The 25,817-nt window shown below is 39.6% G+C and overlaps 1 protein-coding gene across 6 annotated transcripts in view; it reads right to left on the minus strand.

Moving 5' to 3' along the window:
- HYDIN (HYDIN axonemal central pair apparatus protein) overlaps positions 1-25,817 on the minus strand; it is a 549,453-nt gene that overhangs the window by 224,316 nt on the left and 299,320 nt on the right. For all 6 annotated transcript variants that reach the window (XR_014805538.1, XR_014805539.1, XM_084959659.1 and 3 more), the window contains 3 exons: positions 24,597-24,696; positions 6,851-6,969; positions 451-674 (listed from right to left, as the gene is read on the minus strand). Coding sequence is in view for 4 of the 6 variants with exons in the window: in XM_084959659.1 (XP_084815785.1) it covers positions 451-674; positions 6,851-6,969; positions 24,597-24,696 (443 nt within the window). In the remaining 2 variants the exon portion in view is untranslated. The remainder of the gene's footprint in view (positions 1-450; positions 675-6,850; positions 6,970-24,596; positions 24,697-25,817) is intronic.

Below are 25,817 nucleotides of genomic sequence, written 5' to 3' on the forward strand. Positions count from 1 at the left end.
TATTTGGGGCTGCAACTGTGGCATATGGAGGTTCCCAGGCTAGGGGTCGAATCAGAGCTGTAGCTACTGGCCTACACCACAGCCACAGCAACACCGGATCCTTAACCCACTGAGCAAGGCCAGGGATCAAACCCGCATCCTCATGGATACTGGTCGGGTTCGTCAACCACGGAGTCATGATGCGAACTCCTAGTTTTGGATTTTTAAAAGAATTTTATGAAAGGATTTTATTTTTACATTTTACTTCTGTGCTCAAACATTTAAAAGCAATCAGTAGGGAACCGAATGGTTATTATTTTCAAATGAGTATCATTATTGTTAATAAAAAATGAATATTTTGGCAATCTATTAACTCTCCAGTAATGTGTGAGGTGATGTAGTTCTGAAGTTTAAGAAATCAGAAGGTAAAAACTTCAGTTAGCGTCCACATTACCTGTAGAAGTAACTTACCTAATGGTCAGTTTCACAGGCTCAGGTGATCCATTGACACTGACCAGGAACTCTTCCTCAAAGTGCCCCAGGATGGCAGAACTGAAGGAGATCTGGATAGCCTGCACTCCACTCGGTTCAATGATGCCTTCCTTGGGACTGAAAACAAAGCAGGCCCCCACGGCTGAAGTTGGAGGGATCACGCTGAAGAGAGCATCAATGCTGCCTTTGTTGGAGAGTACCGCCTATGTCAAAAAGGCAAGAAGGAAAAGTAGGCAGTGCGCCTCTGACTTCTTTTCACATAAGCACCAACACAGAGACAGCTGCAAGAATTAGAATAAAGAAAACCTCCAGGGGGAATAAATGAACAGTCTTCTGTCTTGAATGTTTGAAGATAGAAATTCCAAGCCAGAAAGTAATTTTGTGTTTTTATCTCCTCTTTAAAATGGAGTTAGTCATGTGCCTTATACTCATGCTATAAAGATTGATCGTAATCACATCTACTGAAGATGAGCCTTAAAATACCTTTTTGGGATGAAGTAAACAAGGGAAGGCATATAAAGTATTTCTCTTATATATTTAAGAAGGCTGGGATTAAGTGGCGTGTAAAAAAATAAAAAGTCAGAAGAGAGAAGCAAGAACTATCTGAGCTTATGTTTAAAATGTAGCTTGAAGAATATAAATGAGATATTATGGTGGATTCCAGATTGCAAGGATACTACTCTTTGTTGTACCATTAGATTTCATCCTATAAGGATATTTTCGTCTCATCTTCTATTGGATGGATAATGGTTTGGGGATGCTTATGTGAGCCATTGTGTCACTACAGAAAAACTTTATTCCTATATGCTAGCGTTCTAGAACCAAGTCACTGCCCATATTTGCTTGTGTGTGTTAAAAGCTCATGCCTGGCATTCAGAGACCTCTACAGCTGATGTAGTCTACCACCCCCACTCCCATCTCTCACAATTCCTGTCCATGAACCTGTACTATATCTACATGGTTTTATTTCTGGACTTCTAGAACACAATCACTATTCCTTGCCAAAGCTTACACCTGAAGGGGTAAACAGCCATTCTCTCTATGTAGGAAGTGCCCTTGACCTACACTCTAGGCATTGGAGGAAAAAAAGAGGAGATCATGAAGGAAGATTCAGAAAACAATGGGGTATGCATCAGAAACCTAGAAAGCCAAGAGAGAATTTCCAGAAGGGGTTAAATGTGGACAGAAGTTAAGGAGAATAAGCTTTGATAAAATATCAAATTTCTCAAAGAATAAGCTTTGAGAAATTTTTAAATATTTATTTATTTATTTAGGGCCACAGGTGTGGCATATGGAAATTCCCAGGCTAGGGGTTGAGAGCTGTAGCTGCCAGCTTATACCACAGCCAGAGCAACGCCAGATCTGAGCCACATCTGTGATCTACACCATAGTCTGATGCAATGCCGAGTCCTTAATCCACTGAGGGGGCCAGGGATCAAACACACATCCTCCTGGATACTAGTTGAGTTTGTTTCCACTGAGCCACAACAAGAATTCCCAGATGTCTTTATTTTTAATTAGAGGCTATCCCTGCCTTTGAAGAAGAAAGTAATTTTAGTAGGGCGTGACTGTAGAATCCAGAGTACAAGTGTTTAGGGAGTGAGTAGATGCAGAGGAAATAGTGGTTGACTGTTCTTGTTTTGAGAAGATTAGTGGTTAAAAGAGAAAACTGGGGGGAAGGCAGATCTAGTCTATCACACTATTAAATGAGATGATGCATGCTCAGAGCCCAGCCTAGATGCGGTAAGAAAAGGGGACTAGGTAACCAAGGGAGTAGGGCCTGGGTGAATGTAGGGGGTCCCACTAGATCAGGGAGCCTCCTGAGAAGCAGGAAAGAAGGAATCAAGAGCATAAGTAGGACAGAGTCAGGGAGTCTCGCTAAGGAAGACAATCATTTCTGCCAGGAGAAACACGGTTAATGGATGTGTTATTCATCTTTCTATGTTTGTTGCCCGTCTCCCTTGTTCTAAGTTCCCTGGTGGAGGAATCATGCTTCATCCTTTAATCCTTTTAAAAAGGTCATCTAGAAAAGTGATTATGACCGGAGACTCAAAAGCCAAATACCTGGGTTCAAATCCCAGCTTTTCCAATGACTGACTTACTAGCTCAGTGACCTCACAGAACCTGCTTAGCTTCTTCTCTGTGCCTGTTTCTCCACCTGTTAAATATAAGTACTATTAACTCCTCAAATCGCTGTGGAAATGAAATTTATTAATTTACGTAATATTTATGCATTTATTTGCTTTTTAGGGCTGCACCTGCAGCATATGGAGGTTCCCAGGTTAGGGGTCCAACTGGAGCTGGAGCTGCTGGCCTACACCGCAGCCACAGCAATGCAGGATCCGAACCGTGTCTGCAAGCTATACCACAGCTCACGGCAACGCCTGACCCTTAATCCACTGACCAAGGCCAGGGATTGAAACTGCAACCTCATGGTTACTAGTCAGATTCATTTCCACTGTGCCACAATGGGAAGTCCTAATTTATGTAACTTTTAGAATAGTGCATGGCAAAGTGTGCTCATAAACCACAGGGATTGTTATTTATGTCCCCAGCGCTAAGCAGAAGGGGTTTAAGATTTACTCGTACTTGAGAAGCAACAGACATGCACTAGTGGTAACTTGAAGGCAACTGAAAGGTCTTAGTGGCAATTTGAAGGACCCCTGTTCTTCCCTTGGAGTTGGTGCACAGAGGCCATTTTTGCTGTTGTTCATAACAATATTTTACCCAGATTTTCTATAAGGTGCCAGCTCCTCTATTTTCAAGAATATGCATTTTTCATTTTTCTCCCCCTGACAAAGCAGCACCTCCTTATGTACACAGAATCCAGCAAATTGTTTGGGACATAGTTCTTACATCTTTTGATTCCTAGCAATGCTTTTACCCTTGCCGTCCAATTCCTTGAAGAGGAGAAAATGTATAGTAGAACTTCACCTCTCATTTGTTTTCCTTCTAATCACACTGGGGAATAGTGTATACTCTTGGGGTTATTCTTTATGTATCTGCTAAGCTCAGCAATGACTAAGAGCAATAGCTGGTTATTCAAATTTGTCTCAAGTAAGTAACGTAATAAATTGAAAAAGAGATGCAATGAGGCATCAGCATTAAATACGCAGAGAGTGCAAAATATTCCCATAAGAAGCACCTTACTGTGTCCTTCTCTGCCACTGCACAGCTCTCAAAACTGTCCAATCTGATGCAGCACCTCATTTAACACCTATTTAGCTGGCCATGGTTTCTTTGCTGTTCAAATCTGGGAGAGCAGGAAGCGATGGTCTCAAGCACACTTTGTTAAATATGTAAGAAATTAGTATTACCTTCAGGGCAACCCTATCCATTTTGCATCAGAACTAAAGGTCCTTTTCCAATGTGGCATCTAGGAGACATAGTCTGCAAGGCGTAAGGGAATACACACTGGATAAATTATAGACAGAAAATCAATTTAACAAGAACTCCTGTACCTTTCTTCCCTTCCCTAAGTGACCATTTTTTTTTTCAGAATGCAATACAAGACACTGTAACATAGCAGCTGTGTTCCTTTTCATTTTATAATAGTCGTGTGGCTGTTTACCTCATTTAATTGTGCTCTTATATATATTCCATCTCATCATGACCTTAACAACATTCACATCATCCCATTTGGGCCATAGTTAACGCCAATGAAGGTGAGATGAATGACACTGTAGGTGGCCCTCATCATCCACTGGGCACTTACGCCCTTGCCAGGTTAGGCTATGTTGAGAGCTGAGCTGGCTGTAGACCAGATTGGCCCCTGATGAGAGCCTGAGGGACTGAAAAGCAGGCAAAGTGCCTTCTCTTCCCACAGGATATAGGGCCCTAGCAACCAAGTGCTCACAAATATTTACAAGCTGTGTGACCTGGCCAAGTTACTTAACAAATGTGGGAGTCAGGTTTTGCCCTGTCAGTGAACCCATATCCTCTTCTTCCTGTGCCTACAGCTAGACAACATCTCTCAGCCACCCTTGCAGTTACAGAAGCTAACAGGATATGAACAAACGTGATACACGCAAACTCTAGTGCTACCTCCTATAAAAACCTCCCACGTGCATAAACATTAAAGCCACACAAAAAAACCAATGGGACCTAATTAAATTCAAAAGCTTTTGCACAGAAAAGGAAATCATTTTAAAAAATATGAAAAGACAACCCATGGGATGGGAGAAAATCTTTGCAAAGGATGCAACAGACAAGGGCCTAATCTCCAAAATATACAAACAACTCATGCAACTCAACACCAAAAAGAAAACAAACAACTCAATTGAAAAACAGGTAGAAGACCTAAATAGACATTTCTCCAAAGAAGACATACGATGGCCAATAGGTATAGGGAAAATGCTCAACATCACTAATTATTAGAGAAATGTAAATCAAAACTACAATGAGGCATACCAGCAGGAATGGCCATCATTAACAAGTCAACAAATAACAAATGCTGGAGAGGGTATAGAGAAAAGGGTATCCACCTTCACTGTTGATGGGAATATGAACTGGTACAACCACTATGGAAAACACTGTGGAGGTACTGTAGAAAACGAAATATAGAACTGCCACATGATCTCGCAATCCCACTCCCAGGCATATACCTGGACAAAACTTCACTGAAAAAGATACATGCACCCCTAAGTTCACTGCAGCACTACTCACAATAGCCAAGACATGGAAACAACCCAAATGTCCATCAACAGATGAAGAAGATTTGGTACATATGTACAATGGAATATAAAAAAGACAAACTAATGCCATTTGCAGCAACATGGATGGAACTAGAGATTCTCATACTAAGTGAAGTAAGGCAGAAAGAAAAAGACAAATACCATATGATATTATTTGCGGAATCTAAAATATGGATCAGATGATCTTATCTAAAAAAAGAAAAACAGATCACAGCCAAAGAGAGCAGACTTGGGGTTCCCACGGGGGAAGGGGGAGGGAGTGCGGGACTGATGGGTATTTGGGGAGTTTTTTGGATGCAAACTGTTATATTTGGAATGGATGGGCAATGGCGCCCTACTGTACAGCACAGGGAACTGTGCGTGATTGGGTCATTTTGCTGTACGACAGAACTTGAAGAAACATTGTAAATCAACTATACTTTAATTAAAAAAAAAAAAACCCTCCCATGTGAGCCTCTCCATTCTCTTCTTCCGTCTACCTGTGACACATCTCAGACTGCTGTCAGGCAGGTCACATATTACCGGTGGCAGAGCTGTGAAATGGAAGGAGATTGGGGTCCTGGTCCTCTGCTGGAGGAGAACCATCTGCTGAGGAGCAAGCTTGTTTGGGACTTCATGTTGGCCACAAAAGAGATTTTTATTATGTCCTAGAGCATATATATTATTGCTTTTGTTTGTTACAGTATATAGCATTTCCTTAACTGTAAAATTTCTCGAAGCCTTGGCTTCCTCAGCTATAAAAAGGATACAGTTACTGTACCTTTGCCATAGGGGTTTTGGGAGAACCAAGTGCACCACTGCACGTGGGCTCAACACACATCGGCAAGGCTGTTGACTAAATTAACCTCTGTGTGTCTCATGTTCTCATTTGTAAAACAGGTACAGTAAAACCTACCATTCACGGCTCCAGGATTAGGAACGACACACACATATGAAGACATGCACATGTAATAAAGTATGGAACCTGACACCTACTTGTCACTCATTAAATAAATGTTTTTAGTATTACCTCTATAGCAATATAAACACTAATAATTTAGGAATATTTCTACAATAAAGTTTCCATGGTTATAGTTTGATACAGTGTAAACAAGTATCCTGGCTACACATGTAGTGAGGAGGTGACACTGAAGGAGCTTGGCCCTCTCTAACCCATGGATATGTCATGTAAAAAAAATCATTGTCTACTTCATTGGAAAGACAAAGCAGGGAAGTCTCTTTTGGAAACCATGATGACTGGTTTTTTAATCAGAGAAAATTAAAATTTTAAATTAGAAAAAATTCTGAAGTGTGCGAACAACTATCCTCAGTAGGACATTCTGGAAAATGGACAAGGTTTTCTGTCCTCTGATCAGTAGGATTTCTGTCATCAGAGAACAGGCATTAAACAGACGGAGAGATGTATTTACAGTGTTGCCCCTTACAGCTTACAAAACAATGATGATGAAACCAATTAAATTATGGCTGTGATGATTTTTGTGACGTTAGAGGGGCTGAAGAGGATGGAAAAAGCTTCCCTCAACAGGGCTAGGAGGGAGGAGGAGGAGTCTGATCATTTGGGGTCGGGAGGGGTATTAATGGCCACAAAACCATGATTGCATAAATTTTCTATCAATAAAAACACATTAAATGAAACCAAAATATCCAAGTACTTTTGAGTCTCGATGAGCAATTCTTGTGCTTACCTCATAACAATGTACAGATCCAACAAAAACTTTTCCGATATCCAGCAACTCAAAGTCGAAGTGAATCTTTGGCCCCATTCCTTCCCCCTTGATTCGGAGGGGCAGACGGATCTCTCGGCCTGTACAAACAATCCAGACTTTATTACCCTAAATGATGCTTTACTACCTCAGATTACCCGCAACTTGCTATTAAGATAAGCATTCAAGATTATTGCACCAACTCTGCACTGGACTAAGGGGACTGTCATTTAACCAATGCTGAAGATCTAGCTCATCTTTAAGAAACAAGAATACTGTTAGTTTCTTAACTTTAAGGGACAGTTTATGTTGTAATTTAGGCTGACATTTTGGCAGAATTTTTTTTTTTTTTTTTTCCTTTTAGGGCCGCACCTGTGGCATATGAAGGTTCCCAGGCTAGGGGTCTAACCGGAGCTACAGCCGCTGGCCTATCCCACAGCCATAGCAACACCAGATCTGAGGCCTTATTATTAGTTGATCTGCGACCTCCACCACAGCTCATGGCAACACTGGATCCTTAACCCACTGGGTAAGGCCTGGGATTGAACCTGCAACCTCATGGTTCCTAGTCGGATACATTTCCAGTACGCCATGACAGGAACTCCAGAAATTTTTTTTTTTAATTTTAAACAAATCTTAAATGTATTCTTAAGTTTCTTATAAAGGAAAGTAATTTCTCTAAATTGGAGAAGAGTAACCCTAAGATGAGAGTTGTCGCTTCGAGAAACATGTTCACCCGCATTGTCCTTAGGTTTAGGCAGATCCAGGGCATTAAGGGACCTGGGTCTAGGAGTCTTACCTGACCCTCACTTTTCAGCTTCTTTCATGCAGAGGAAATGGAATCCACTAAACAGTATCCCTTACTACACATGCACAGTGGATCCAGGGTCAGTACAGAGCATAAGCCTTGAAAGTACTAACCACTTTTGTTTTCTTTTTAAATTTTAAAAATTTTTTTGTAAGATTTTTATTGCACACACACTCTCACATTATCTTCCATCATGTTCCATCACAAGTGGATGCGCAAGGAGATCTGTTGTTATAGCATAGGGAACTATACTTAGTCACTTGGTTTTGGTTTGTTTTTGTTTTTTGTTTTTGTTTGTCTTTTTAGGGCCACACCTGTGGCACATGGAGCTTCCCAGGCTAGGAGTGGAATCAGAGCTGTAGCCATAGCAACGTCATATCTGAGCTGTGTCTGTGACCTACACCACAGCTCACAGCAATGCCAAATCCTTAACCCACTGAGTGAGGCCAGGGATTGAATCTGCGTCCTCATGGATGCTAGTCAGATTCGTTTCCACTGAGCCATGATGGGAACTTCCTTGTTTTGTTTTTTAAAATGGGGTCTATCTGCACTTGATAATATCCAAACATTATAAAAACATTATAAAGTAGAAATTCTTTGTTGTTGTTGTTGTTGTCTTTTTGCCTTTTCTGGGGCCGCTCCCACGGCATATGGAGGTTCCCAGGCTACGGGTCTAATCAGAACTCTTGCTGCCGGCCTATACCAGAGCCACAGCAACGCGGGATCCAAGCCACATCTGCAACCTACACCACAGCTCACGTTAATGCTGGATCGTTAACCCACTGAGCAAGGCCAGGGATCGAACCCGCAACCTCATGGTTCCTAGTCGGATTCGTTAACCACTAAGCCACAACTGGAACTCCGAAAGTGGAAATTCTTTCATAATTCTACCACCCAAAGATAACTACTGTTAGTATTTTTCATGTCAGCTCTTCCACGTGTGATCACATTTAAGCACTGTTAATGTAAATGAGAGCATATGCTGTATATTATTTTGTAGCCTGCTTTTTTTCACTTCACAATACACCTGGAACATTTCTCCATATCATCGCCTAAAGATGAAGTAAATATTTTTAATTAGTCTCTCTTATTGGATATTTAAGTGGTTTCCAACTATTCATTACAACAAATTATAATGTAAATAATATCCATGAATACATTTATAATCAATTTTCCTATATATCCTTTAAGCACTTTGAAGATGTCATTCTGTTATTCCTTCCACCATTTCTGTTGAGAACTCAGCTTAGGGCCTTATAGCTCATTTGAGATAATACATCTTTTCCTTTGACTGTTTGAACACTCTCTTTTTGTCTTTGGTTTTCAGCAGTTTTACTATAATGTGCCCAGGTTTGTTGGGAAACTTTTTGGGGTTTATTGCACTTGAATTTGTAGATGAAGATCCTTTATCAAATTTGGATTTTTTTTGTCATTATCTTTTTAAATATTGCTTATGCTTCATTTCTCATGTCTTTCTCTCTCTATGTATAACATATATACATATCATATATATACACATATATATATAGAATGATCTTTTTTGCCACATTTCACTGAACTCTTATACTCTTTTATTTATTTAGTCTCCATATACTTTAGTGTGTCTATTTTCTTTGATTTACCTAAGAAAAAAATTACAAAATTTACCTCTGGCTGTACCTAACAAGCTATCTACTGAGTTCTTAAATTTATCACTATAACTTTTCAGTTCTAGACTTCCTATTAGTTTTTCTTTAATAGTCTCCAAGTCTCTGCTCAATTTTTTCTTTAGTAAGAACATTAAAAAAAAATCTGTGTCTGGGAGTTCCTGTTGTGGCTCAGCAGGTTAAGGATCTGACATCTCTGTGAGGATGCAGGTTTGATACCTGGCCTCATTTAGTGGATTAAGGATCTGACATTGCCATAAGCTGTGGCATAGGCAGCAGATATGGGCTTGGATCTGGTGTTGCTGTGGCTATGGTATAGACTGGCAGCCACAGCTCCGACATGACACCTAGCTTGGGAACTCCCATATGCCACAGGTGTGGCGATAAAAAGAAAAAAAAAAAAAATCTCTATCTAAAAATTCTATTACCTGGCTCTCTATGAGTTTCTTCCTATTGTTTATCTTGGTGTTCTATCAGATTGTGTTACTGCCTCACGTAGTTGGTTATTTTTGAGTGAGTGCTAACTAGCATATGTAAATAACTTTAGAGAAAATCTGAAACCCTAAGATGTTATTTTCCTCCAGGTTCTGGCTGGTAACTAGGGGATATTAGCAATCCCAGACAACCTAGTCTAACCTTTGGCAGAAAGACTCTGTGGGAGAATTAAGTCCTACAGAAAATCACTAGAGTGACTATTTTCAACATTTTCCCAAGAAGGTTAGGTAGTTAGCAATAAGCTAGACATGTAGAGAGAAAATTAATTCCTCATATGTAATCGATACCTTGAACATTAGGGATTAACCATCCCTTGGAAGTTTAGTGGAGAACGGTCTTAATCAAATCTATAATTAGAAAATGATCCAAAGCTGAGATCTAGTTTTTATGAGAACGGGTCCATTTCCAGTCTCCACTCTACTGGGTCCCACCCTCAAACCTGGGAGATCACCAGGGCCCTTTCTCCTTCAGCATCCTATGAACTCCTACGTTTTCTTCCTTAACGCTGCTTAAATTTTCAGTCTCTGCAGTATCTTCCCAAAAAACAGTTACTAAGGTTACAGAGGCCCCCAAAGTCTAATTGTTTCATTTCTTTCTTCTCCTGGATGTTGGCCCCCCCAAACCCCCCACTGTTCGGGCAGCTCTCTTTTCCCTTCAAAACAGTCTTGAAAAAATATTTTGCCTTGCACTTTTAGTTGAGAGAAAGAGAGAGAAAGAGAAGAGATCTAAATTCCCCAGTCCACCAGCCCACCAATGAAAGTGGAATGCCAGAACAGAGGGATGCAGATTTGACAGTTTGACAGCTATGGCCATACTGCCTTCCAGAATGGTGGTACTAATTTACACACAAACATCACCAATATTTAATGCTTTCTATCCCTCCACATCCTCCCTGATAGTATTAACACTCTTAAAAATATTTGATAATTTGAGAGGTTTTCCTTAAATTTGCACCTTGAAAATTTCAAGTTATTTAAGGAAAAATGAAACATTTTGAACATTCAAAACCACTTTTGCTACTCTGTTAGATATAATTTTCAGTATTACAGCAAATACACTTTGAACAACCGATATTTCTAATTTATTATCATCATTATATATTCCACTGTCTTCTATTGTTATTTAGCTTCTGTATCTTTAACACTTTTTCTCCATGACTATCCTTTTATTTTTATTTATTTATTTATTTTGTCTTTTTTTTAGGGCCACACTCACAGCAAATGGAGGTTCCCAGGCTAGGGGTCTAATCGGAGCTATAGCTGCCGGCCTACACCACAGCCATGGCAATGCCACAGCAGATCCGAGCCACATCTGTGGCCTACACCACAGCTCACGGCAATGCCAGATCCTTAACCCACTGAGCAAGGCCAGGGACTGAACCCACGTCCTCAACCAGTTGGGTTCGTTAACCATTGAACCATGACAGGAATTCCCTCCCTGACTGTCCTTAAAGACAAGAATACTTGTCTCTGGGTCCCCTCTAGTGCTTGGCAGCACAGTGGTCATTAGGCAAGTATTGCTCTGATTATAAGAAACAAGAGCAATCTTGGCAATATTTGGGACAGTTCATTTGTTCAAAGGGTTCCCTCGACCCACCTGACCCCTGGAAAAGACGTTCCTCTAAAGGTCAGGTGTTGGTTTGACAAGACTCTAGAACATCAGTAACACTTTCAGAGAGTCTAAACCTCATCACCTACTCCATTATTTTAGAGTTCTTATCTTCAAACCTGTTTTCAAGACAACGTTTTGTACTCCATGGTCAAGAGAAAAGTATTTTGACAGAGATCCAACTTTTGGAATGGCAAAGAAAGAGAAGTGCAAATACATTGTGGAATAAACTGCAAGACTATTTATAACTGTCAGGCTTAAAGCTTTCCCAATCTGTTACCTTGACTGCCTTCCTTAATAAAAGGGAGAGGGAGGGAGAAAGACGTGGTGTAATAAAGCAGTGAGCCAATGCTTCTTTGGGAATTATTAATTGCTTCAAAGGAGATTGTCTTATTTGTAGTCAGCCATGTTCTTCACGCAGGAGAGAATAGGGATACCGGTAACATCCAGCCTTGCATTTGCAAGAGTTAGTCCAAATTTTAGGATTACGTTACAAATGATAATTTTCCATAAGGTTGTTGAAGTCGGGATTTTTCCTATCTTGGCAAAGGCAGCAAGACGGACAAGCCAGAAGGAACTAGTAAGCTCTAAGGAGAGATTCCTTATTAGAAGAGAAAAATATTATGACATTTTTAAAATAAGGTAGCTTCTCATCTATGGTTACAGTGTCCTGGTTTCACACATGAGAAGCAGGGAGAGATATTGTAGAACCCCTTTTATAGCCCAAAAATCCATGAATGTGATAAATTACATTGCATTAAATACCAGAAAGTACAACCATGGGCTTGCAAAAACTCTCCATCTAAGATATCTCAGATGTCCAATATGACACTTGAACTCTATTCCTGTGCAGTAAGATAAGAAAGGGGGGGGGATGTATAAATAGGGGAAAAAACTGTCCATTATTCACATATTTTAGGACTATCTACCTGGAAAATCCTAAAGAACTTACATAGTTTTAAAAATTAACAGAAGAAAGTAAGATTGATGGTTACCAAGTCACTATACAAAAGTCAACATAAAATGGGAAAAAGAAAGTCTATTCAGTAAGCATTGCTGGGAAACCTGGACAGCTGCATGCAAAGCAATGAAATTAGAACACACCCTCACACCATGCACCAAAATAAACTCCAAATGGCTGAAAGACTTAAATATACGACAGGACACCATCAAACTCCTAGAAGAAAACATAGGCAAAACACTCTCTGACATCAACGTCATGAATATATTCTCAGGGCAGTCTCCCAAAGCAATAGAAATTAGAGCAAAAATAAACCCATGGGACCTCATCAAACTGAAAAGCTTTTGCACAGCAAAGGAAACCAAAAAGAAAACAAAAAGACAACTTACAGAATGGGAGAAAATAGTTTCACATTATCCAAATGACAAGGGCCTAATCTCTAAAATATACAAACAACTTATACAACTCAACAGCAAAAAAGCTAACAACCCAATGGAAAAATGGGCAAAAGACCTGAATAGACACATCTCCAAGGAAGATATACAGATGGCCAGCAAACACATGAAAAAATGCTCAACATCATTGATTATAAGAGATATGCAAATCAAAACTACCATGAGATACCACCTCACACCAGTCAGAATGGCCATCGTTAATAAGTCCACAAATAGCAAATGCTGGAAGAGGTGTGGAGAAAAGGGAATCCTCCTGCACTGTTGGTGGGAATGTAAGCTGGTACAGCCACTATGGAGAACAGTTTGGAGATACCTTAGAAATCTATACATAGAACTTCCATATGACCCCGCAATCCCACTCTTGGGCATATATCCGGACAAAACTCTACTTAAGAGACACATGCACCCGCATGTTCATTGTAGCACTATTCACAATAGCCAGGACATGGAAACAACCCAAATGTCCATCAACAGATGATTGGATTCGGAAGACGTGGTGTATATATACACGATGGAATACTACTCAGCCATAAAAAAGAATAACATCATGCCATTTGCAGCAACATGGATGGAACTAGAGAATCTCATACTGAGTGAAATGAGCCAGAAAGACAAAGACAAATACCATATGATATCACTTATAACTGGAACCTAATATCCGGCACAAATGAACATCTCCTCAGAAAAGAAAATCATGGACTTGGAAAAAAGACTTGTGGCTGCCTGATGGGAGAGGAAGGGAGTGGGAGGAATCAGGAGCTTGGGCTTAGCAGACACAACTTAGAATAGATTTACAAGGAGATCCTGCTGAGTAGCATTGAGAACTTTGTCTAGATACTCATGTTGCAACAGAAGAAAGGGTGGGGGAAAAATGTAATTGTAATGTATACATGTAAGGATAACTTGATCCCCTTGCTGTACAGTGGGAAAATAAAATAAAATAATAATAATAATAAAAGAAACTGAAAAAAAGTCAACTGCATTTCAATACATAGCAACGATCAGAAAAGTTAATTTTCAATATATTATTTACAACAGCATATAAAAATATAAAGTACCTAGAAATAAATCTAACAGTATACCTAAGACATTTAAAGAGCAAATTATAAAACTTTATTGAAAGATATTAAGAGAGATCTAAATAAATGGAAAACTACATTATGTTCTTGAAAAGGAAGGCTCAATGTTATAAAATTGTCCATCTTTCTCCAACTGATCTATAGCTATAATCTTAATGCTCTACTAAACAAAATGCCAGGTAGTAGAATGTGGTGGAATTTGATGGCTCACTATAAAATTTAAGTATAAAATCAAAAGGCTGGTAATGACCAAGTCATTCCTAAAGAAAAATAGATTGAAGGGACTTGCCCTTTCTCATATTAAAATCTACTGTAATTGAGATAATATAGTATTGGGGTAGAGAGTGAAACATGTCTAAGGAAATAGAATACAAAATAAATACACACATATATGTAAATTTGCTTTATGATAGAGCAAGTGTTGAAAATCAGTAAGGAAAGAAGGACTTCATACAGAACTGTATAAAGACCTAAAACAGCTGGGCCCCCATATAGGATCTGTGGTAGGCTGAATAATGGCCCCAAAGACATCCACACCCTAATTCCTGGAACCTATAAATACCACTCACATGGCAAAAGGGTGAATATTGCCTTATGACAAAAGCTGCAATTAAGTTAAGAATTTTGAGATGGAGATATTACCATGGCTTATCATGACTACTGTAACTTAACAGTCATCTTAACATCAGGTCATAGTAACCGTCCCATTTTATTCTTCTTTTCCAAAGTTGTTTTGGCTATTCTAAATTCTTTGCTTTTCCATATGAATTTTACAGTGAGCTTGTCAATTTCTACCAAAAAAGCAGCTGGGACTTTGATGTGAATTGCATTGAATCTATAGATGAATTTTTGGAGAAAATGACATTGTAATGATGTTTAATTTACCCACCTATTAACAATTTAGGTCTTTAATTTCTCTCAGCAATGTTCTACAGTTTTCAATGTATATTCTCACACATTTTTTTTGTCAAGTTTATCTCTAAGTATTTCATATTTTTAATGTAAGTAATATTGCTTTATAAAAACTCAATTTCCCATTGTTCACTGTCGAGAAACACCACTGATTTCTCCCTATGTAAATCTTGTGTCCTGAAACCCTGTTACACGTTTAACTTTTTTAGTCCTTGTTAAGAGATATCATCTAGCACTATCCATACATTTTTTTTTTTTTTTTGTCTTTTTGCTATTTCTTTGGGCCGCTCCCACGGCATATGGAGGTTCCCAGGCTAGGGGTCTAATCAGAGCTGTAGCCACTGGCCTACGCCAGAGCCACAGCAACGCAGGATCCGAGCCGCGTCTGCAACCTACACCACAGCTCACGGCAACGTCGGATCGTTAACCCACTGAGCAAGGGCAGGAACCGAACCCGCAACCTCATGGTTCCTAGTCGGATTCGTTAACCACTGTGCCACGACAGGAACTCCACATTTTTGATTCAATAAAACAGATGAAACCCAAGAATCTACATTTTTAATGAGCAGCCAGAGTGACTCTATGCAGGTTCTCTAAGGACATTGCCTCGAGAAACACATGAACACTGTTTACTACCTTAACTTCTGACCACATGGCAGAGCAGGCTGACTCAGTCCATGCTTCTAGTTCTAATACACACACATAAAAAGCTTATTATAAGTATGACAAGAACATAGTCTTAACACTCATCCAAGCCCAACAGAAAGAAAGAAAGGAAAATACCAGGTGCTAGAAATAAAAAGGAAACTCGGAGATCCGCAAAGTACAGACAGCTTTATGGTCTGATGGCTTCAGTTTAAACACACCCTCACAGAAACAAGGCATGTGGCTTTGTTCCTATCTGGGAATGAGGAATTGAACTTAGATTCTTGCTAAATCCAGAACCTTGAGAAGAATACCTCTTTCCAAAAAGGAAACTACAGCAATTCTACCTATTGGTCTAGGGAAGCAGTGATGAAGCTTGTCCTCTACCTTATACTATGAATATGGGACAGAGAACCCTATGAGAAATTAAAGTTCTATATATAGGTATAGTACCCAAATGGACACAATATTATAGGTGAAAGAATCAGAAACTGAGAAAAATAGAAGTTGTAAGGGCTTAAAGAAATAAAAAGCTGTTCTGAAGGAACACACATCCAGTACCCTGCTGTCTTAGTCTATTTGAGCTGCTATAAGAAAATACCATAGAAAGAGTGGCTTAAACAGCAAACGTTTATTTCTCACAGTTTTGGAGGCTGGGAAAACGAAGAGCAAGGTGCTCTCACCAGACATGGAATCTGCCAGCACCTTGCTCTTGGACTTCCTAGCTATGATCCAGTACCTGCTGTGGGGAGAGCTCACTCCTGGTTCATAGATGCTATTTTCTCACTTACACTGAGGAAGGGGTGAGGGAGTTTTCTGGGTCTCTTTTATAAGGGCACTAATTCCATTCATGAAGGCCTAATTACCTCTGAAGGTCCCATCTCCAAATACCATCACACTGAGTTTCATGTTTCGAAAATGAATTGTGGGATTGGGGGTGGAGCCAGGAACCAAACACTCACTCCATAAGACAGGCCAAAAATGAGCTAACAACACAAACATTTCAAGCCATCTGAGGAATCAGTTCAATATGAGCAAATCCATGGTTACCACAAATGTGCAGATTAGTACCCCGAGTTTGAGCTAATAGAAAAGTCTTAAAGAAAACTCTATCATAGCATTCTCAAAATCTTTAAAGAGGTAAATTAAAAAATAGAAACCATTTGAAGGAGAAAAATGAATATTAAAATCAAGTAGAACTTCTACAACTGAAAACCCAAGCTGATGAAATAAAAACTGAATAAATATACCACAGTAGAAACAGCTGAAAAAAGAATTAGTCAACTGGAGGAAAGATCTCAGAAAAACCCCCAGAATGTATCATACAGAGACAAAGAAGTCAAAAATGTTAAGGAGAGGTTAAAAAACGTTGTGGGAGTTCCTGTCGAGGTGCAGTGGAAACAAATCCAACTAGGAAGCATGAGGTTGTGGGTTCAATCCCTGGCCTCACTCAGTGGGTTAAAGGTCCGGCATTGCTGTGAGCTGTGGTGTAGGTCACAGATGCCGCTCGAATCCTCCATTGCTGTGGCTGTGGCATAGGCCAGAGGCTGTAGCTTGGATTGGACCCCTAACCTGGGAACCTCCACATGCCATGTGTGCGGCCCTAAAAAGAAAAAAATAATAATAATAAATAAAAATTTAAAAAAAAAACATTGTGATTCCATGGGAAAGACATATATCTAATTTCCAGAAGAAGAAAATTAAGATAACAAGATGAAAAGAATACTTAAGAAATAAGTGCTGAGATTCTCCAGAAGTGATAAAAGGTTTCTAGATAGCAGAGGCATCTCAAGGACTAATCCTTAATAAATAAAGGCAAATTCATCTCAATGAAACTATAGAACGTCAAAGCATAAAGCATTTCATAATAACAATCTGATTTTAAAAGAGATAACCTAAAGAAATGACAATTAGACTGCAGTAGTTTTCTCATCTCAACACTTCAGTCCATTGTTCATGCTCTGAGGAAGCAAGCAGCCACATGCAGAGAACACAGATAGCAGTTCCAGCAAACAGAACCTGGTGAGGTCCCTTTCAATAGCCAGAATTAAATACCAGATATGCAGGTGGAGGAGCTATAAAATAATATTAGCTTGTCCAGCTGTCTCCATGTGGCGCAAAGAGAACTGTCCTTGCTGAATCCCAAATCACAGATTCGTGAGTAAAATAAGTGATTGCTAGTTGTTTTAGCTACTAAATGTAGGGTGGTTTGCTATGCATCAAAAGATAAGTAGAACAAAGTGACAAACAAATTGGGGCTTCTATTTTGCTCACGTACCAAGGACACTGGGAAAAATGGATTTGGAGGAGGATAAGATTTAGAGGATTAGGACAGGATGCTGCTGATGATAATGACTGGTAAGGATGAAAAGAAAAATGAATATTGATGTGATGGCTGTTTTCTCTTCATGTTCATGAGCCATCTAGTTGTATTTATAATAGGCTTTATAAGTTTCAACATATGGTGGAGCCAGTACACCTAACAGTATCCTTGTTGAATTTTCTAGGCAACCCTCTTTCACTCTTCCATAAGAATTTTAGAATCAACACAGTTTTTAAAAAAACAACCTTATTGATCTTATCACTGGGATCACATTACATTTACCAGGAGAAATGACCTATTTATAATGTTGATTTTCTCTACCAAAAACATGGGCATTTCCATTTGTTTTCCTAAATCTGGGTATGTATAAAAGATACTGGTGTATTATTCTCTGTATTTTTCTTTATGTTGGAAATATTTTGAAGTATTTGATGACTGAAAATGTAATTTAAAGTAAATGAAAAGTAGTTGATCAAGAAAATAATTTCTCGGGAGCTCCCATCGTGGCTTAGTGGAAACAAATCTGACTAGCATCCATGAGGATGCAGTTTTCATCTCTGGCCCCACTCAGTGGGTTAGGGATCTGGTGTTGCTGTGAGCTGTGGCTTAAACCAGCGGCAATAGCTCTGATTTGACCCCTAGCCTGGGAACCTCCATATGCTGCGGGTGTGGCCCTAAAAAGACACACACTCACACACAGAAAGAATTTCTCAGAGTTCCCATTGTGGCTTAGTGGTGATGAACCCAACTAGTATCCATGAGGATGTGGGTTCAACCCCCGGCTGCACTCACTTTTTTCCCTGCTTGACTAACAAACCTCTCAAGAGTCATTTTCTCTAGGGACCTTTCCTTGAAAACCCTAAGACTGAGCTGTGTGTCCTGTATTTTTTTCTGTTATTATCATTCATTCACTCCATAGTATTACTTAACTTTTGGTTCATGTATCAGTCTCCCCCAGTGATCTCTGTGCCTTCTGAGGGCAGGAACTATGTTTTTGTACATTTTTGTACTTAGGGTGCCTAGATAGAAAAGCTTTCAAAAGAGGAAGAGGTTGCAGTTGGAGAAATGGGTTAAATTTCATGTATCCCAAGATGCCTCCCTCACAACCAGTGACACTGGCCTTGCCTGCTGCTTTCTTTCTCTGAACATACATTCACAGAACGGAACACTATACAACAGGGAAAATAAAATGCAGCGAGATCTGTAAGTAAAAACGTGGATGTGGCATGCAGATTGATTCCGATTATGTACATTCTGAAAGAAGGCAGCACCGAAGTATAATGTGTAGCTTTATGTACAAAGGAGTGAAAACTATAAATGAAAGCAAGGAGATAATAATCATGAAGGACAGAATGGCGAGTGTCTTAGGGGACGGGGAAGGGAGTGAAGGGCGCGTGACTGGGGACGGAAAACGCAGGCTGGAAACAAGTTAATTATTCATCTTGGTGGCAATTACCTAATAATGCCTGCTTTACAATTATTTGTTACGCTCCCCATTGCTGCAATAACAAATTACCATAAGTTTAGTGGTTTAAGGTACAAATTCATTATCTTAAAAGTTCTGGAGGTCTACATCCAAAATGCATGGGTTAAAGTCAGGGTATTGGCAGGGCTGTGTCCCTTTCTAGAGGGTCTAGGAGGAAATCCATTTTCTTGCATTTTCTATTTCCTGGAGGCTGCCTGAATTTTTGGCCTCTCCATCTTCAAAGCCAGAAAGAGCTGGTACGTCTTTCTCATGGGGCCTAATTCTGACCCTGAGATGGATATTTGTGCCTCCCTCTTCAACGTGTAAGGACCTTTGTGAAGATTCTTGAGCCATCTAGGGTATTTTCCTTGCCTTGAGGTCAGCTCATTAGTAACTTACATCTCATTTTCTGCTTTAATTCCCCTTTGCCATGCAGTGCAACACATCCACAGTGACACATTCACAGGTTCTGGGGAATGCACATCTTGGGGAGGCCATTACTCTGCCTGCCACTGCACGAATCACGTACATTCCTGAATCTGTGTGCTGTTTCTCAGTGACGAAAAGGTTAACAGTCAAATGGTGGTATGTAAACACAAAGGATTCTTATACAACCATGAAAAAAGAATGGCCCTTCTTTATTTACTGCTATGGAATAACCTCTAAGAAATATTTAAACAGCAGTGATAGGACCATTGTATAAAGTATGGTGTCATTTATGTAAAAAGTTATGAGGAAAAGCATATCTATATGTATCTGCTTTTATACGCTCAAAGTACATAGGAAAACAAAAGCAAAGCAAAGCAAAACAAAACAAAACAAGGCGGGGGGGGGAGATTTTCTATTTGCCTAAGAAGGAGTTCTCAGTGATCTAAAACCAGGAGGCTTTAACAATTCTTTGAAGATAATAGTAAGGAATGAGCACCAGCCTTTGAAAAGACACATAGAATTGCATGGAATTTACAGGGAAGATAATATGGAATTACTATGTAAACAAAACCCTTCCCTGGCAATCGTATCTTTTAATAAACCACTAACAAAATAACGAAGAATGTCAAGCAGATGGGAAATTACACTATTCAATTTACCCAGGATGTGAATTCTGTGGCAGAATCCAGAATGGCAAAGGAAACAATAGATGAAAGCAATTATTTATGTAATGTTTGGGAACCTCCTGGAGAGCAGCCAGCCCCCTGGAATATGGCCAAGCACGTTGTCTCAGGGGAGCCATTGATGGGAGGGAGGTCCCAGCACCTGTGATGTGGGGGCTATTGGCCCATTTCCAGCCTGTGTCTGAACAATGATATACCAACATTTCCTCCAGATCCATTAAGAAGTCCAGGGTAGAGGATCCTGGTTTGAAGTGTGGAAACAGACATGCCAGTGCAGAAACTCCTGCTCCACTCTGCATTCACTCTGGGGCCATCTTGAGAATCCCCATCCATGGGCAAGGGAGAGATCAGATCAAACTAGGATTCATTCACTCGTTCATTCATGTTTTAATTTATTTGCTCATTCACTTAATCAATATTCATTAAGTGGATTTATCTTCCGAGTGCTAACAGCATAAGACATAGAATATGATTTCAATATATAAATTTTTAAAACTATATTATTTTGCTAAGGGGGATGGATATATAGGTAAAATCATATATGAAAACAAGAAAATAGCTATACTAAAAGTCAAGGCGATGGTTACATCCAGGGAAGATAACAGAAACATCATCAGGAAGGGATGCACACCTGGGGGAGGGGAGGGGGCACAGTCCTGGGGTAGGCAGCCCATTCTTTGACTGCCTGACCCTTTTACACACAGAGAAAACTGACTGCATAGACATGGACTGAAAACATGCAGGGTATAGCAGAATGGTGGCATTTTTGCACTCGGGGATATTAATGATTGTGTACTCTTATTATTCCCCCCTCAGGTTTAAAATAACCACAGTCATATTCCGGGGAGACCTGCATATTAAACAGCAGAGGAAAGTAGTACCAGCTACCCTGATAATTAAACCCATTCCCTTATTCTTATATACAAATAGACCACCACAGAACAGAAGACTTTGGAAGAAATCCTTTGAATGCATGATAGCTATTACCCTAGATTTTTATGACTAACAAATGTCAGCATTTCTCTGGGCATCCTGATATAATAGCTCTAAGTGTCATTTAATATCATTTATTATGCATACTTGAGGGTCAAAATCTTGTCTTGGTCAACTACAAAAATAAAACCCTAGAAGAGATGAGAGAAATACCAGGCCACCTGTAAAGGCATGAGAATTAGGTGACCTTCAGATTTCTGAATTTTTACAATAAAGTTTGCACAGTGTCTTCAAAGTTCTGTGAAGAAATTATTTTGAACCTAGAATTCTATAGTCAGCTAAATTATCAAGCAAGTATGGAGGAAGAATATGACATTTTCTTGCAAGAAGGATCATAGTTTCCCTTCTAGTCTTTCTGAGGAAGTTACTTGAGCAGAGTGAGAAGGAAAAGATATACTGGAATGCAGATGGAATTTTTTTTTTTAATTCCTGTAGAACAAGTGTCCAGGAGGCTACTGATCTAAATTAGATTAAGAAGCTGCTGGGCTCTGAGGAAATGTCTTCAAGGAGGAGAGCATGAATTCTAAAATTAGATAGGAGTGAAGAAGTGAGGAATCAGAAACCAGGGGGAATGGGGGCGGTTGGAAATACCAAAAGCGGTATAAAAGAGGCAACCCAATTAGGAAGTTGGCTAAAACAAGGTATAGTTGTAAGAAACTGGAGGAAAGTAAACCAAGAGAATCTGTAAGGTGCCGAACTTAGGGACATCCTAAGGGTCAGAACACTCAACCAACAGAGGATAAAATGCAATCCCAGGATACAGCTTGGCCCTCCAGTGTATAAAACGTATGCGGGCAAAAGAGAAGACTTGAACCCGGTTATTGACCACGACAATATATAAGCAGAATAACTCACAGAAGAAGGAGAAACAGGGTTGAACGGTGGTGGGCAGGTTAGAGGTCACAGTACCCTTATACATCAAGAGATATCTGTAGAGGTGATGGACCCAAAAATATAAGTATACAAATAAAGGCTATTTTAAGGCAATACATAAAACGTGTAAATAAGTATAATGAAAATAATTGGGTTGCCAGGGGCTAAGGTGGGGAAGAAATTGCCTGCAGATGGGGCATGAGGAGTTTTTATGGGGTGATGGAGAGATTCTATACCTGCTTTTGGTGGTGTTTGGGTTTCCCAAAGTTTACAGAACTATGCAGAAAGAGAGTGAACTTCATCACATGTAAATTACAACCCAATAAGCCCAGGAAGGGGTAGAGGAGATGGATGTGAACTCAGTCCTCATCTTTCCATGCTAAGCGCTCAAAAGTAATACATGAAATTGATAACTCAACAAATAGCCATATAAGCATGGAATCAGAAAGGGAAATTTCCACCACAAGAAATAGCTAAAAGTACTTCTTAAAAGCAGTACTGGAGAAAGAGACTATTATTTAGCTTTATAATCTCTGTGTGTGTGTGTGTGTGTGTGTGTGTGTGTGTGTGTGTATACTTTACCTGTTTCATGGCATCAGCACTTTAAAAAATTCTGAAACACTTAAAAAATACTGAAAAGTCTCTGGAATACTACAAAGATTTAACTACTTTGCCCAATAATCTTCTGTGCAGGGAAAGATCCAATCCGGGCTCACAGGTTGCATCCAGCTGTCATCTCCCTAGTCTCCTTCAATCTGAAGCAGTTCTTCAGGTTTTTTTTTCTTAACTTTCATGACCTTGATATTTTTGAAGATTACAAGCTAATCACCTTGTTTGGTCCTTCGGTTTGGGTTAGTTTGAAGTTTCTTCATGATCAGACCCAAGTGAGGTATTTTGGCCCTAATATCATTGAAGAGATGCTGTGTTTTCACTGCATCCTAGTGGGTAACTCACGAGGTTGGTTTGCTCTGTTTCTGCTAGTGTTAACTACAGCAACATCTACCAGGTTACTTTAGCGAAAAGTTAATTTTCTCCTTTTTATAATTAATAAGTATTTTGAGAGAGGATATTCGGGGACGATGTTAAATTTTGTACCATACTCTGCTTTCACTGACTACTTTTTAAGATTCATTTGTGCTTTTCAACAGAATTGTTGTTATGATGATTGCCAAATACCAATTTTTTTTTTCTTTTTGACTGTGCCCACCGCATGAGGAAGTTCCTGAGCGAGGACTCAAACCCATGTCACAGCTGTAACCCAAGCCATAGCAAGTGACAATGCTGGATCCTTAACCCACTGCACCACCAAGGAGTTCCCTAAATGGTAAATTTTACTGAGTAGATTCATAGATTCCTATTTGTTCAAATGATTATAATCTATTAGTGTCATTATTTATTTTGATTCTCAACTTATTCCACATTTGGTCAGTGGGAGTCCCTTAGCTGGCTTCTGTGTCATTTGGACATATGTGTCATTCCTGGAGCATGTCCTTATTTTCTAGCACAAAAGGATGTTCCAGGCTTATCTTGTTCTTTCTCTGCCTCAGTTCTAGAATCAGTCAATTTTCCAAGCTTCCTTTAAGTGGACGGCAGGATTTAGAAACCAAGATTTGGGTGCCATGTTCATGGCTATTGTCATTAGAGTCTCAAAGCTTCCATGACTTCCTAATGGACAGAGCTAGGAAATTTTTATGTACATATGTGTGCATCTGTATGTACATACATATATGTATATATACATTCATTTCTTTGTCTATGCATATCAGCAACCCTGAGTTCATACTGATAACTCCAATTCCTTTCTGATACCAAAGGGCTCATCTTAGGTTTCTTCCATCCCATTACTGTATCTCTGTCCTCCAAGAGTGAAAAAAACTGGCTCTTGTTATACTCGATGTATTTACTTTTTGGCTTAATTCCTCTGTATATGTATCCAATCCTCTAAAGCCATAAGTTGCCCCCTACTTATACACCCTCCTGCGGCTCTGGCTAATGCCAGGCTGCCTTCATATCTCATTTGGCATGCATTATTTTGATATAAACTTTAAAAGGGAAAGTTAAGTAGTCAAATATATTAAAAAAATACAACATTATGAGAATTTATATCAAGTCTATTCTTACGGGTCTAAACATCAAGGGTAACCCAGATCCATGGTTTCTCATCCCACCACAACTGTAACGTACTACAAAGTGTGATCTGTTCTAAAAAGAAGTGTGACGTGCAAGCTTGACTCCATTGTTCCTCTATTGACATTGGGCACTGCCCCCCTCCCAGGCCCACCGCATACACACACACCACTTTACGCTCTGGGCACTTGGTAACCTGAGTTTACCCCACGGAGGGAGTCTTTACCTGAAATGTCACAGTAAACAGTCTGCTGGTAGAGCTTGGCTTCCCGAGGGTTAAAGTACACAGTGATGTCAGCTGATGAGTTGGGCCAGACCTCACCTTCCTAAAAACATGAAAAAAAAATCATTTAAAAAAACCCACTACAATGAAGGGAAGCCACTGCTTTTAAATGCTATTGTTATAATTTCAGGAAGGGTGAAGGAAGTATTTTTACAACAAATAAAAGAAAGCACGATTCTTCCCAACAGATAGGAAATTTCTACTACTGGTTAAGAGGTGGTTCAAGTTGGAAATAAGCTTCGAAGATCATTTCGTGAGTTCATGAATATAAAATTAGTTACTAAAGGAAACTAGGATGCTTGGAGCATTTTTAAAATTTGTGAATTCAATTAGTATTCACTATGTGCCAATATATGTCTAGCACTAGGCTTCAGAGATGAAGAAACGTGTGGTCTAAGATTGCACAAAGCTCACATTTTAGAGGGATAATAAAAATGTACACAAATATCTTATGATATATGTGCTAAGTGCTGTGCCTTACCTATATAAGGTCCACAAAGACCACAGAGAAAGAAGTATCTAACTCATTTGATGGAGAAACCACATAAGGAAATACTAACATATAAGAAAGTTCCTAACCACATAAGGAAAAACCCTTATTTTGTGAAAACCCAGCAATGGCCCAAGGCAGAACAATGGCCAGACCAAACTCAGGTTCTGGTCCAGTGTGATATTATTTCTTGTTTTAACACAAACTACTCAAAAGTCATAATAAGAAAAATGAGGTGTTGAATTATAATGCAACATACCATGTATCAGAATCCCCTTGAGATATGCTTGGAAAAATATTTTTGCACTAACCATGTAATTTCTCAGGGCTGTAAAAGGTGATACTGTAGCATCTGCCTCTAAGAGTTTCCTAAGATCTGGATGTGAGGCGATCTGGCGGGGACATCCGTCACCCCACTGATCACCACGGTTGATTCGGCCGATCTGACTGGCTAGGCAGGTGTCCCCTTCCACCCCCACCACTCCATGTGCATCCCTCCTGAAGCTGCGAAAAGGTTGACCGTTCCCGATAGAGGAGAACCATTCTTCCATCAAGGGTATACAAGTAGCTGCGCTCCCCCTCTAGAACCTCCAAACAAGCTCTCGAAGGGTTTCCTAAGATCTAAAAAAGTCATGCAGGTAAATGCTTTTGCCCTGTGTTTAGTCCATAGTAAG

This window comes from Sus scrofa, chromosome 6, assembly GCF_054392235.1.
Source record: "Sus scrofa isolate SSC_HxYL_T2T_F1_AM1 chromosome 6, Sscrofa_HxYL_maternal_Yorkshire_Landrace_v2.0, whole genome shotgun sequence".
NCBI classification, from domain to species: Eukaryota; Metazoa; Chordata; class Mammalia; order Artiodactyla; family Suidae; genus Sus; species Sus scrofa.